The sequence below is a fragment of the Rhinoderma darwinii genome, chromosome 10, assembly GCF_050947455.1.
Source record: "Rhinoderma darwinii isolate aRhiDar2 chromosome 10, aRhiDar2.hap1, whole genome shotgun sequence".
In the NCBI taxonomy this organism is placed as follows: domain Eukaryota; kingdom Metazoa; phylum Chordata; class Amphibia; order Anura; family Rhinodermatidae; genus Rhinoderma; species Rhinoderma darwinii.
Genome location: NC_134696.1, coordinates 23,707,158 through 23,721,159, shown reverse-complemented (window position 1 = coordinate 23,721,159; position 14,002 = coordinate 23,707,158). Strand labels below are relative to the sequence as shown.

At 45.3% G+C, this 14,002-nt stretch overlaps 2 protein-coding genes across 5 annotated transcripts in view; one reads left to right on the top strand and one right to left on the bottom strand.

Annotated features, from left to right (window-relative positions):
- VPS13D (vacuolar protein sorting 13 homolog D) overlaps positions 1-7,828 on the bottom strand; it is a 146,454-nt gene extending 138,626 nt beyond the window's left edge. For 2 of the 3 annotated variants that reach the window (XM_075839504.1, XM_075839506.1), the window contains exons 1-4: positions 7,552-7,828; positions 3,860-3,999; positions 2,323-2,400; positions 1,374-1,564 (exon numbers count right to left, since the gene is read on the bottom strand). In XM_075839504.1, coding sequence (XP_075695619.1) covers positions 1,374-1,564; positions 2,323-2,400; positions 3,860-3,956 — 366 coding nt within the window. In that variant the 5' untranslated portion in view covers positions 3,957-3,999; positions 7,552-7,828. Of the gene's footprint in view, positions 1-1,373; positions 1,565-2,322; positions 2,401-3,859; positions 4,000-6,621; positions 6,854-7,551 lie in introns of all 3 variants that reach the window. The other variant, XM_075839505.1, reaches the window with a different exon arrangement.
- A 61-nt stretch (positions 7,829-7,889) lies between these two features.
- On the top strand, positions 7,890-11,693 carry MRPS16 (mitochondrial ribosomal protein S16). 2 transcript variants are annotated; one of them, XM_075839508.1, is made up of 4 exons: positions 7,890-8,023; positions 8,114-8,137; positions 10,037-10,297; positions 11,462-11,693. In XM_075839508.1, the coding sequence occupies exons 2-4, from the start codon at positions 8,125-8,127 to the stop codon at positions 11,581-11,583; spliced, it is 396 nt and encodes a 131-aa protein (XP_075695623.1). In that variant the 5' UTR covers positions 7,890-8,023; positions 8,114-8,124; the 3' UTR covers positions 11,584-11,693. The 2 variants fall into 2 exon arrangements, with proteins under 2 accessions (XP_075695623.1, XP_075695622.1); XM_075839507.1 differs by having other exon boundaries at positions 7,890-8,137.
- The last annotated feature ends 2,309 nt before the right edge of the window (positions 11,694-14,002 follow it).

The window sequence follows — 14,002 nt, the reverse complement described above, 5'->3', positions numbered from 1 at the left end:
AAGACTTTGCTTTAATAGTTTTGTACTGATGAGCTACATCCTGTCCTGTGCTCCATTCACATCCAAAGCTTTATATAGAATTCTGCTGGTGTCCTGTTACCAGAATGCAGTGCATTGTGGGAGATCAAGTGACCGACATACAGGGCAAAGCCATAAGACTAACAGAGGAGTGAAGAATTTTTAAAGCAGCTTTGTATATTAAGACCCCATGCACACGACCGTAAAAATGTAATTCCAGCGCAGGAGTGTGAGAAGCATTGCCGGAAATAATCAGGTCAACACAAGAATACCAAAGAGGATTTATAGCGCTCATCATACACGACAGCAACGGTTCTTGGATATATCCACAAAGGGGTCTTCCCACGATAAAATGTATTGCATATCAATTTAATATGGCAGAAATGTGTTATGGGGACTCGACCATTGGGAAAACCATTAACGGGGATGTCTATTTTAACCCCCCCTACAGAGTCGTTGGCACGTGCACAGTAAGGGTCCTCTTACACGGCCCGGCGTGGCCCATGTAAACGAGCGCCGATCAACGAGCTGCCTCTTGTTTGCTCCTTTCATAAGGGATTGTTCCTACGATCGCTCGTCCCCATACATTTACCTGTTTACACAGGGTGATACACTGCCAACAACGATAATATTTTCGGCTGCATAAACGATACGATCAGCCGATGAACGAGCGTTTGCCCAATAATTAGCCCGTGTAAAAAGGGCCTGTTCACATCACCGTTCGCTTTCCGTTCCGGGGTTCCGTCGGAGGTTTCTGTCGGGTGAACCCCGCAACGGAAAGTGAAACTGACAGCACAGCTTCCGTTTCAGTCACCATTGATATCAATGGTGACGGAAACATCGCTAATGGTTTCCGTTCGTCACCATTCCGGCAGGTTTCCGGTTTTCCGTCGGAATCAACAGCGCAGTCGACTCCGCTATTGATTGCGTCGGAAAACCGGAAACCTGCCGGAATGGTGACGAACAGAAACCATTAGCGATGTTGATATCAATGGTGACTGAAACGGAAGCTGCGCTGTCACTTTCACTTTCCGTTGCGGGGAACCCCGGAACGGAAAGCGAACGGTGATGTGAACAGGCCCTTAACTCTCCGCTGAACTCTATGGGTGGTAAATCAGACGATAGATTAGACTTGGATGCTTCCATATGACTTCATATGCACGACCAACTATCAGCCAGGAATGAGAGACCTGGCACCCACCTTCTTGGCATTGGTGGGGCGTCCCAGGAGTTGCACCCCCACCAATAAGACACATATGGCATATGAAATGTATAAATGTTTATTGTGGGATTTGTCAGTACACCATACCTGTACAAAGCTCTGGACTCAGAGGAGATGATCGCTCCTGACATACCTTCCATTTCTCCTCCAGCGATTTCAGCAGAGCTTTCTTGTGTGCGCCCTCTAACAACTTTTCCTTCCACTCATCAAAATCTTCTTGTTTGTCAGGACAACCGACTAGATGAAGCCTGGAGATGGAAATAACCCAAGGATCCAAATGTGGCCGATAAAACGGGATCTGGATTCTTATCTTTCCAATAAAACCTAGTAGTAAATAAGAAACAATAGATTGAATTGTGGCACAAATATAATGCAGATTCTAGCATGCAATACATCCAAGTGCAGGGCTTGTGTCTTGCATCGCTCCCCCGGGCATATCACAGGGTAACGCTTTTGCCCAGCATGTTTTTTTAAAAGAGATTTCTCATCATCATTATTTATTACCTATCCACAGGATAGGTGATAAATATCTGATCGGTGGGGGTTCGACCGCTGGGACCACCACCGATCACGAGCTTACCTTGCCCTTCCTGGGAGCCCAATAGGAATGGAGCGGTAATGCGAATGCTCGACCACCACTCCATTCATTTCTATGGAGCTGCCAAGCGCGATCATCGGCAGCCCCATAGAAATGAATGGAAGGGTGGTCAAGCATTCGCACTCCTGCTCCATTCCTATTGGGCTCCCAGGAACGGCAAGGTAAGCCCATTCTCATGATCGGTGGGGGTTCCAGCGGTCGGATAGGTGATAAATAATGATTATGGGAAAACCCCTTTAAGTTCTGTTATCATCATAGGTCAGTGCTGGACAACGCCTTGTCGCCAGGGCATATTTTCTAGTGGTCATGGCTACCTGGTGACTGGGTGCTTCCGACCAATACCAAATGTATGCAGAAAAAGTCTCACACCGTAAATCACAGTCACAATGTAACTTCAAATATTTATTGCAGATTTTTTTCCCCGCCATTGGGAAACGTCACGCATTTCCCTCCCAATCTCCCCACGTCACATCTCATACAATACCTGCTTTTACTTCAAATGGTAATTCCAGCTCTTTCAAGGCATCTTTTTTTAATGGCAGGTTCTCCAATTCCACCGCACCTATAAACACATCGATAGAATGATTAGGTAACAGATCTAAGAATGTCTCTGGATTATCATCCTCGCCTTCTTATATAACCGTCCTTCCCTAAATATGACTCCGCACCATGCAGGGTTAAACCAGTAACGTGATCCATCCAGCTCAGCGCGCACATACCGCACGCTTGTCCGACAGATAAATCACACAATGCGGATTCAATAGTGACAGGCAGGTCTACACAACACCTTACCAGAAGCGAAGTACATGCAGGGATTTCCCACTATACTTCTATCATTGTACTTGCTCCTTTATGAGTCCGGGGGATCAGATAATAGAGCAGGACAGAGAAGGGGATATTACACTTTCCATCCTCAGAATAGCAAATCAGTGGGGGTCTAAACCCCAGACCCCCCCAATCAGCAAAATAAAGGGGTCAATCCCTCTTCATTGCTTATCCAGACACAGCGATACCCATACGAGTGTGGATGTGCCTGGTACTGCAGCCCTGTCCACTCGGCTTTGTTCCCATGAATGGGTTAGGGAATGGGTTGGGGAATGGGTTGGGGAATGGGTGGGGTGGGGTGGGTTTCCAGGGGTAAGACCATGATCGTTCATACATAGACGGCCCCCAAATCCACACTGGAAAAGCAACTCTGGAACTAAAACTAGACTTCAAAAATAATCCAGCCTCATCCCACATAGATACGGGATCAGAAGATCACATGGAAGAAATTGGCATATTGCCCGGGTCATATCTGAGTAACTATACTAATAGTCTCCGGTCCGATCCACATACAAAATATTCATTAAACCTTCTGCTAATGAACACACGGCCATTATTGTCGGTGATCTCTCCCCAATACCAACATCATTCTAATTGGAAGAGTCAGAATCAGCACGGTGAAGGGGGTGGCGGGGGGGAATTATGCCAGTCTAATTTTTTAGTGCAGCATGTGCTATATATCACAATAAGGTGCACAGGTCTTAGGGCATAGGGGGTACTGTATAGAATCAGATTGTACCTGGCATTGTCTGAATTTAAAGCCACATACACATTATTTTGCTAACACAAACGAAATTCAGGTTGGGTTGTTTGGACGCACCAAATACAAATTTACAATGGGGATATTGTGCAGAAAGGATGGGCATGAGCGCCAGGCTAGTCTTAAGGCCCCATTACACGGGCCAATAATTGGCCGAACGAGCATTCATATGAACGCTCGTTCCCGATTATTGGCCCATGTAAACACGGCAGCGATCAGCCATCGGCTGATCACATCTTTTATGCAGCCTGTAAAATCAACCAATCACGTTTCACTGTTGCTGTATATGAGGTCACGTGAGGTCGGTCATCTGCCCGCATGTAGAGGAAGAGGCTACATTATATATTCTAAAAGGACCGGATGGGGGTGGGGCCTCTAATGAATATTCATGAGCAGCCATCATGATTATTATACACGGATGATAATGAGACGTTACCTTTCAGCAGAGCTACAGACAACTGGTCCGTGTTCAGGTTGTTGACATATTTCCCTAAGTAGGTGTTCAGCACCCAGGCTACCAACCCCTCTAACATGGCTGCTGCGGGGGCTCCTCCAATCACCTGCTCATAGTAGACACTTCAAAAGAAAAGAAAATAGTTGTAGGAGTTCCAGCATTTTTCAGGAGAACCGGACTAATCGTCTCTAGACATAAAAACATTTTTTTTTTAAATTCCCAGTAATTCCTCCAGTAAAGGGGTTGTAAAAGAATCGACAATTGTCACCGATCCACAGAAGAGGCAATAATTGTCTGATCGATGGGACCCCCATCGATCGCATGAACAGAAGTCCTGGAAACCCCCCGTTCCTCCTCACTGCTCGACCACAGTGAGGACAATTAATGGATCGGTGGTCCAGCATGCGCAGTGCCGCGCCATTCAATGTATATGAGTGCTGTACTCGGCTGTCTCCTTCATTCCCATATACTTTGAATGGAGCGGCAGCGCGCCAGGTCGACTACCGCTCCATTAATTGTCCTCACTGCGCGACCGGGGGTTTTCAGGACCCCCTACTCGTGATGGATGGGGGTCCCAGCGGTGAGGTCCCAAGCATCCAGGCAGAAAATGAATGGAGAGATGCCCTGTAATAACTTCTATGGTAATAAAGGAAAGAGCCGAGCTTGGCTGTTTCCATAGCTCCCATAGAACAGAATAGAGAGAGCTGCCCACAAGTGGCACCTCTCCATCTGGATGCGGCACCCGCCTCACTAGACGGGGCAGGGATCAGAGGACCCCCCGTTCTCGACGTAGGTTTGGGACCCGCATCTCTCAGACATTTATGGCATATCCAGTAGATACGACATAAATATGTCTAAAACGGGATTAACCCTTTAATGACGTAGAACGTGCGGGCCTACAGCCTGATGCAGGGCAGTAAACAGCACATTACGACGTCTTCTACTTCCTGACAACGTAAAATGAATAATTCATCTCAAGAGAAAATGTAGTCACTACAAGACGTCAAAGGCAACACAATACGACACGCCGAATACAAAGGACAGGATGAAATCAATACACCCTACACTACGAAGAACGGGGTCACCAGACAGATTTCCCTCCAGTTTTTCAGTACAGGTTGGGGGGGGGGTGTTTTGAGGTATTACTGAATTAATGGGAAGATTTGTCGTTCGGGAACCTGGGTGAGATCCCCTGTGGGAGCCGTAATGGCGTCCATATTGGTGGTCATCCAGCTTTTCAGAAACAGATATAGTAAAGACGTTAAGAAGGTGGCAAATACAGTATGTGTATACAGGACTGGATGAAGAGGAATGAGCCAATCTGAGATTTTTGGGGTTTTCCAGGATGGTAGCAATGAGAGAAGGAGGTGGTGACTGCCCAGGACGAGCGGTGACCAATATAAAAGGATTGTGCAGCTTCATGTGATGCCCGGTCAGCTGCCCGTATTATGTGTACAGGTCAGTGAACAAGGATTGGAGGACCGGGATGAACTTCCTAAGTAATTAGTGACGTAAATCAGCCTTGGTGATGGGCACAATAATAGACCGGGCATACATAGCAGCCAATGAGAACTTTCTTTATCCTGCAGGAAAAAACAAAAACATCCAATAATCCAGAAAGTCTGATAATCCAGCACTTGTTTCCATCAGAGAACTGCAACGAGACCAGAAGACAGAGAACCAAAGAAGAAATTCCTCTAATTAAAAAAAAAATATTTCCTTTTCTATGACCATCTGATGATCCAGAAGATTCGTTAATCCGGCCCCATTGATGCCGGATTAACAGAATTTTACAGTATGACAGAACATGTCCGTTTTACTGCCCCGTTGAATAAATAAAACAAACCTACAAGCGATAGACGGAGCAGATTTAGATTTCGAGCTCCGATATTGGCCGGGCAGATGATTGGGATGCGCCGCTGCAAAGCACAGGAATCTGGAGAACGGCTCCGCTGTGCAGATACACACGACTCACTGATTTTTAGGACGTTCCCACAGGAAAAACGCTGCGCCGCTCATTTTCTGAGGTGAAAAGTTCTGATTTTTTTTTTTAACATACTTCAATTCAATATCTCTGCTTGCTGACCGTGACTGGGAACATTGTTTATATACAGAGTCTAAAAAAAAACCCTCCCAACTGCAATGCTGACAACAGATCTTGAAACTAGTAAAAAATTGCAACACACAGAGGATAATGCAACAACGATTCTGCGCCATTTTCCTGGTGTAGAAGTGACGCAAACAGAACACAAGTTGCAAAACTTTTGGGTTGTTTCTCCCACCTCTTTACAAATCAGTGGACGGAGCTTAGCGAAAGGGGCGTGGCCGCCTGCGCCCAGCCGCATTTACTATCATTTAAGAAAGTGTCGTAAATTATAGCAGCGATCTACAGCAGCTCCCGGCTGGCATACATTATATTTTGTGACGCAAGACAGCCTAAGATTCAAAAAAATATATTAGGAGGCGTGCGCTTCTTAATAAATGTGTTGCATCTTAACCCAGCCCGCTTGTTATTAAGAATGGCGCAGTCTTTACACGTCTCCCCCAATATGTGAGATATATTCAAACTAGAGCAAAGGAAAAGTGTAGTTGCCCATCGCAACCAATCAGATTCCACCTTTCATTTGGCAGAGGTCCTATAGAAAATGAAAGCAGAAACCTGATTGGTTGCTATGGGCAACTACTGCTTTTTTTTCTCCTTTGCACAAGTTTGGATAAATCTTTCCCTTTAAATCTAAACTTACCTTTAAAGGCGTGGTCTGCGTTATTAGAGGGGGGATAATATCAAGACCCTCATCTACTACCCAGAACGGCTTCACACAGGGAGTCTCTCTCACTCTGGAGGACTGTCCTGTCGGAGTATTCTGTGGACAGTCCACTGATTTCAATGCACACTGTGTAATACTTCTTTTCCTCTGTGGTGGCGCTGCAGGGAAGTTGAACACGATCAGCAGCGGATTACTTACAGCGGATCGTCTGGGGATGATGAAAAGTGGACAATTCCTTTATGCCGTCTATAAAGCCCATATCAGATCATTTTGATTCGATTTCTATAGAGGGGAACTCTGTTTTTTGACAATAAATATAGGCGCGTATTGACAGATGATGTTATCCACCGTATTTATTAATTCAATATTCTATTTCCTCACCCCAAATAATGGACACACAAAAAACGGTAACTGCTGCAGTATGTCCGGGGTTCTTTGCGCCATTATGATGAATCCACCGCACAGACTTACGCCTAGTGACGCATTATATAACACACTCCGAGGAGCGGCAAAGCTGACACAACTGAAAATGGGAGAGCGGTTTATCTATAGTAACCAATCATGTTGCCGCTTTCATTTTCAAAAGAACCTCTTAAAATGAGCGTTGGACTCTGATTGGTTGCTATGGGCGACTGCGCCATTTTCGCCCAACACTGGTTTTGATGAATCTCCCCTGATTTCATTATCCTTAAACCCGGAGAAGAAGAAAGGAGAAGACAATAATAAAAGTGAAAGCAGATCCCCATGTTCTGTGTGACATCAGTAAAGACCACTCCATAGACACCTGCATGTCACAGGGGGCTCATCTGACAGTTCAGGCACATTACAACCAACACCCACTAGGGGGCGTGTCCTGAATCCTCTCCCCTCCTCTAAAAACACCTGTCAGTTGATACGACCACTCACCGAAAAAGCGCGGCCTACAGCACCAACTCGTAGCTCCCGGTGTAATAGAGGGCGTAGTGTCCCAGCAACAAGAGCTGCGCACTCACACCGCCATGTTAGTACTCCGGTATAGCACAACTACTAAAGCCGGACAGATTCCACAACCGGCGACAATGCCCCACTTCCGGCTGGCTGGTGGTGTTGTTGTTGTTCACCGGAAGGGGGGCATACACAGGCTGCTGTCAATGTCATTGAGTGTTTTGATAAGAGATGTCAGCGCGCCCTCTAGAGCAGGAGGGAAGCACTTCCGGATAACTGGAATGTATAGAGAAATCAGAGCCCATGACCTACTGGCAATACAATTACTTCCGGGTGAGCGTGATCGGCTTCCTGTCGATGGCTGCTCCCTAGGGTTGTACATGGTTGTAGTGTGAAGGGCAGTAATCGGCACATTCAATGAGTTTACCTGTAATTGTCTTATGAGATAAGTCAGGTATCACATTTATACGTCTTATTATGTATCCTGTGTGTTTACACTGCAGATTCTGATATTGTCACCTGTGTTTTTCCTCCGGACGTTTAGGACTTCCCACAATGGTTCATATAAGTGAGTATTACAGTCAATCACTGACTAATAGTTCTGTTTGAAACCGCATATTCACAGATCATGCTGCATTTAGTCCTGAGTTAAAACCTGTATTATACTTCAGAGCTGCACTCACTATTCTGCTGGTGGAGTCACTGTGTACATACATTACATTACTTATCCTGTACTGATCCTGAGATACATCCTGTGTTATACTCCAGAGCTGCACTCACTATTCTGCTGGTGGAGTCACTGTGTACATACATTACATTACTTATCCTGAACTGACCCTGAGTTACATCCTGTATTATACTCCAGAGCTGCACTCACTATTCTGCTGGTGGAGTCACTGTGTACGTACATTACTTATCCTGTACTGATCCTGAGTTACATCCTGTATTATACTCCAGAGCTGCACTCACTATTCTGCTGGTGGAGTCACTGTGTACATACATTACATTACTTATCCTGAACTGACCCTGAGTTACATCCTGTATTATACTCCAGAGCTGCACTCACTATTCTGCTGGTGGAGTCACTGGTTACATACATTACATATCCTGTACTGATCCTGAGTTACAGCCTGTATTATACTCCAGAGCTGCACTCACTATTCTGCTGGTGGAGTCACTGTGTACATACATTACATTACTTATCCTGAACTGACCCTGAGTTACATCCTGTATTATACTCCAGAGCTGCACTCACTATTCTGCTGGTGGAGTCACTGTGTACGTACATTACTTATCCTGTACTGATCCTGAGTTACATCCTGTATTATACTCCAGAGCTGCACTCACTATTCTGCTGGTGGAGTCTCTGTGTACATACATTACATTACTTATCCTGTACTGACCCTGCGTTACATCCTGTATTATACTCCAGAGCTGCACTCACTATTCTGCTGGTGGAGTCACTGTGTACACACATTACATTACTTATCCTGTACTGATCCTGAGTTACAGCCTGTATTATACTCCAGAGCTGCACTCACCATTCTGCTGGTGGAGTCACTGTGTACGTACATTACTTATCCTGTACTGACCCTGCGTTACATCCTGTATTATACTCCAGAGCTGCACTCACTATTCTGCTGGTGGAGTCACTGTGTACATACATTACATTACTTATCCTGTACTGATCCTGAGTTACATCCTGTATTATACTCCAAAGCTGCACTCGCTATTCTGCTGGTGGAGTCACTGTGTACGTACATTACTTATCCTGTACTGACCCTGAGTTACATCCTGTATTATACTCCAGAGCTGCACTCACTATTCTGCTGGTGGAGTCACTGTGTACATACATTACATTACTTATCCTGTACTGATCCTGAGTTACTGTCTGTATTATACTCCAGAGCTGCACTCACCATTCTGCTGGTGGAGTCACTGTGTACGTACATTACTTATCCTGTACTGACCCTGCGTTACATCCTGTATTATACTCCAGAGCTGCACTCACTATTCTGCTGGTGGAGTCACTGTGTACATACATTACATTACTTATCCTGTACTGATCCTGAGTTACATCCTGTATTATACTCCAAAGCTGCACTCGCTATTCTGCTGGTGGAGTCACTGTGTACGTACATTACTTATCCTGTACTGACCCTGAGTTACATCCTGTATTATACTCCAGAGCTGCACTCACTATTCTGCTGGTGGAGTCACTGTGTACATACATTACATTACTTATCCTGTACTGATCCACAGTTACATCCTGTATTATACTCCAGAATGTAATGTATGTACATAGTGACTCCACCAGCAGAATAGCGAATGCAGCTTTTTTTTTTTTTTTTTTTTTGCTTAAATAAGTTAAACATTCTGTACAAATTCATTTTTTATGATATCTTTCTAGCGGTCGGAGCTCCATTTAATACTATATTAATACATTGATATGATCTTTGTCTTCCAGCATCCCAGGTCCTGAAGCGTTATCATGGAGGTTACGTTATAATCAGAATGGCTCTTGGCGGCTGTTGTAATAGACCCTTTTATCGTATTGTCGCTGCCCATAACAAGCGGGCGCGGGACGGGAAGCACTTGGATAAACTTGGCACATATGACCCATTACCTAATGTCTATAATGAGAAGCTTGTCAGCCTCAACATAGATCGCATAAAATACTGGATCGCTTGTGGAGCGCATATTACAAAACCGGTGGCAAAGTTATTAGGTAATTACGAATAATGGGTGAAATCTCGGCCTGTCCTAGGAACGAGCTGCAAAATTTAGAGCCAGCAATGACGCATCGGGCCGGGTCCACAGAACCCACATGAGCAATTAATGCACAATAGTTCAGCAACCAGGACTGTGACCCTGTCCTTGCATTTGAGGACCCCTCCCCGGCCCCATAGTCAGAAAAATATTCCCCTAATTAAATACTGCTGTGTCCACCCCTTTAGTAAACCTGGGTGCTTGCTTTGCATGTGCAGCTTTTTAGCCAATCGTATGAAATATAGGGTTACTGTGATTGGCTGAAAGAGTACACGTGACCAGTAGAGTGGGACTCCTGCATGCTGCATATTGACATATGGGAAGATTAGGCCCTGTTCGCATCACATTTTGTGTACATTAGGAATGCTCCATTAGCCTGACGGAGGCCAAAGGAATATCCTTTTGGCCTCCGACGGGCTGGTATACCTTTCGGTATAGGTTTTTTTTTTTTTTTGTAGGATATAATAACATAGTAGGCTACTCTATTCCATCCTTAGGGTTACCGTAAAAACATATATCGCGCAGTAAACCTTTTGTTTAATGTGAGAGCTTATGTGTAAAGGATGCCACAGTATGGCATCAGTCACATGTATACGTTAAATGTATGTGTCGGAGGGGGGGTGTCCCCAGGCCGGAGTACCCGGACAGAGCATCAACTAGTTCTCTGCCTTGGGGTCCGGCATCTATAAATTCCTGACCATATATGGACAGTGATGTCAGGGGCTCCTCCCTGGGGATTCCATAGCTGAAAGCTCATGACATCATTGTCCATATATGCTTAAAGCAGCGCTGTGCCGGGGGAGTTCGGGTGACGTATCCCTCTATTTGCCTATACAGTGGAATACGTCGGTGCCTTCCGTCATAAGTATACGAGATGTGAACAGGCCCTTACGTTTAGGAAGACCTGAACACTCTCCTATTACATGGCATGGCACCCAATTAAATGTGTTGAGTTCACCAGAGCAGACCGGACCCCTCTCTATGATTTCCATATACCCTAATAGGGCCAATGGACCGTGGTTTTGTAAATGGGACATCCCTTTTTAATGTATGAAAACCAGATACAGCCGTGTTACAGGTTGGCGTTTAATATCACTTCTCGTTTTTTCCTTCCCTTCTATAGGAATTGCAGGATTTTTTCCTTTGCACCCAATGACCATTACAGAAGCCGAGAGGTTAAGAAAAGCTAAGGAGAAGGCGGCGGCGCAGCCGGAGGAAAGTTCTAAGGAGGAGGCAGAAGCCTGAGCATCGCCAGGAACACGCGGATACTATTGAGACATTTATTTGCGACGTCCGGATCCAGGAGAATTTCATCATTTCATTTCTTGTTTATATAAAATAAAACTGAGAAACGATTTCCATGTAATATTTTAATTATTACGGTGGGAGGAGGGGAACTTCTGACTTCATTCTGGATCGGCTGTTTGGCTGGAATGAACAGGTCATTCAATCCTTCTAGTCCCGGGTTCCCCTTTATTTCACCTGCTTGCCAGTAAACCAGCCTTGATCGAGCAGGGGGCTATTTTGCCTACGCAGCAGAATTTGTGCGACTTTCTTTACCATAGAGAACAATTGAGGATGCATCGGCATGCCGCCTTAGCTTTAGGCCTCATTTATACTTGTGTATTTGTAAGGATCGGTATTTGTACGCCAAAACCAGGAATGGAATACAAGACCCCTTAAAAAAGGAACATTCAGTCGATGCTCATTCTAAAGCATATAAGGAGGTGCACCAGACTCCCTTTCATTGCCCAGATTCAAAGTGTGTGTGCTGTATGCAACTTAAAGAGGTTTTCCCGATTTTTAATACTTATGGTCTATCCTTAGGATAGGCCATCGATATCTGAATCCGCAGAGGTCCGGCTCCCCTGCAGCGTCGCCTGCCCCTTTATGAAGCTGATCGGTGGGGGTGCTGGGTGTCGGACCCTCGCCTATCAGATATTGACGGCCTATCCTATGGATAAGCCGTCAATATTACAGTCCTGGAAAACTCCTTTCGGCCAGGGTAACGCACACCGTTTTTGGATCTGTATTTTTAGCCAAAGTGGATCCAAAATGAAGGCACGGTATGAAGAAAAGAATGATACATCTTTCTTTTGTGTCCACACATTTATTTTGTGTACTGAGAAAGTTTGAGAAACTAATTTCACGGATGAGAAAACTGGATTTTTGTTGCTCATCCTAATATCCTTTTCTTGTCACATTTATTGGGGGGCACAGCACCTGCCCAATTTTTTTTACTTTTAGGTGCTATTACTGTTCTCTACAAGGCGAGTTTTTCCTCTAGATCTCATGGTTGCTGATCTCATTATTTTTAGTGACCCTATAAGGTTTTATGGTGTTTATGTGCAAACTGATGAGCTCAGAGCCGGCCAGATATAGCGGGTTGGATGAGCGAATACGTTATTACTTTGAGTCCGCCCCCTATTGGCAGCACCTATACCCAAGGTCGTCATCCGTGTCCCTCAATGAATGTGATGGGACAAAAAACTTAAGATAAGTAGCAAAAGTCCAGTTATAAGGGAATTCCAATTGAAGCTATTCCCTAATGTCTTATAAGTGGCGCTTATGTTTTATTTTAGCTGCTCCAACCCTCTTGGATACTTTTCCAGCCTTCGATAGTTTGCAAAGCTTTCAGGTCTTTCCTTAAAGGGGCCATCCCAAATAGATAAACCCTTCTTCGCTGATTGCCTTGGGTCCAGTGTCTATATCACCCTTATGACGACCGTGTGTCCTAATAGGAGCATATTAAACCAGTGTAACACTGATGGCTGCTGATCACCGCCACCCTACTTCCCATGGTGGCCACCAGCGTATCTCACCTCGGTGCCGGCATCCCCCTCCCCGGGGACGCCAGGGTGTATTGGTCTCTGCCACTGCTGCTTGGTGGGGAAAATCTCCCCAACCTATCCCAGCATACCAGGATCCATTCATTCCTTACCTGAGCAATGTTGTGTCGACCCATATTTGTCTAGCAAATGGTTCCTTAGCTGTATCCCAAATCCAGTATCTGTCCGAGACGACTGCATTATTCGTGTTCAGTGTCCGTGCCAAGTGAAGTGTCATCTGTGCCAAGTGAAGTGTCTTCCATCCAGGTACTCTAGTCCTATCAGTGACTCTTGTTTGACCAGCTGCTGCGGCCCAGTGGGTCCACATTCCCCACCAGGTGTGACAACCAAACTCTTGATTTAAACTTTTTTTCTAATTCATTCGATTTATTTCTTCTGTCCTTCATTTGGCTGCTTTGTGTCTATGAATCCTGAAATTCTTGTATTTTCAATCCCTACAAAGTCAACTAAACAAAGCTGCTACGTGGCTCTTTAAGAATGCTGAGCCGCTGAAGGCTAATAAGAACAGTAGCGGAGCTGGGGCTGTCCGATGGATCTCCGGAGTGGAGCTGAAGGCGGACAGTGTCTGTATCTGTTTCATTGATGACTGCATGGACTGTGATGTCCCCCTGGGAGAGATCACCTTTTCACGTCAGTATAGTTGCTGCAAGTGATGTCTGCATAAGGCTCTGTTCACACAGCGTGATAGTCCTAGGTTCAGCGTGAGTACCAGGGAAGCTCCCGGAGCATATGCTGAATGTGTCCATAGGCCCCCATTACCCCGGAGTATACCAAAAGTGTGTCTTTTTAGCATACGCCGGCCAATATACATCTGT

Coding starts and splice junctions, on each gene's coding strand:
- MRPS16 (XM_075839508.1), top strand. Junction 10,298..11,461: donor ACCGGTGGCAAAGTTATTAG/GTAATTACGAAT, acceptor TCCCTTCTATAG/GAATTGCAGGATTTTTTCCT.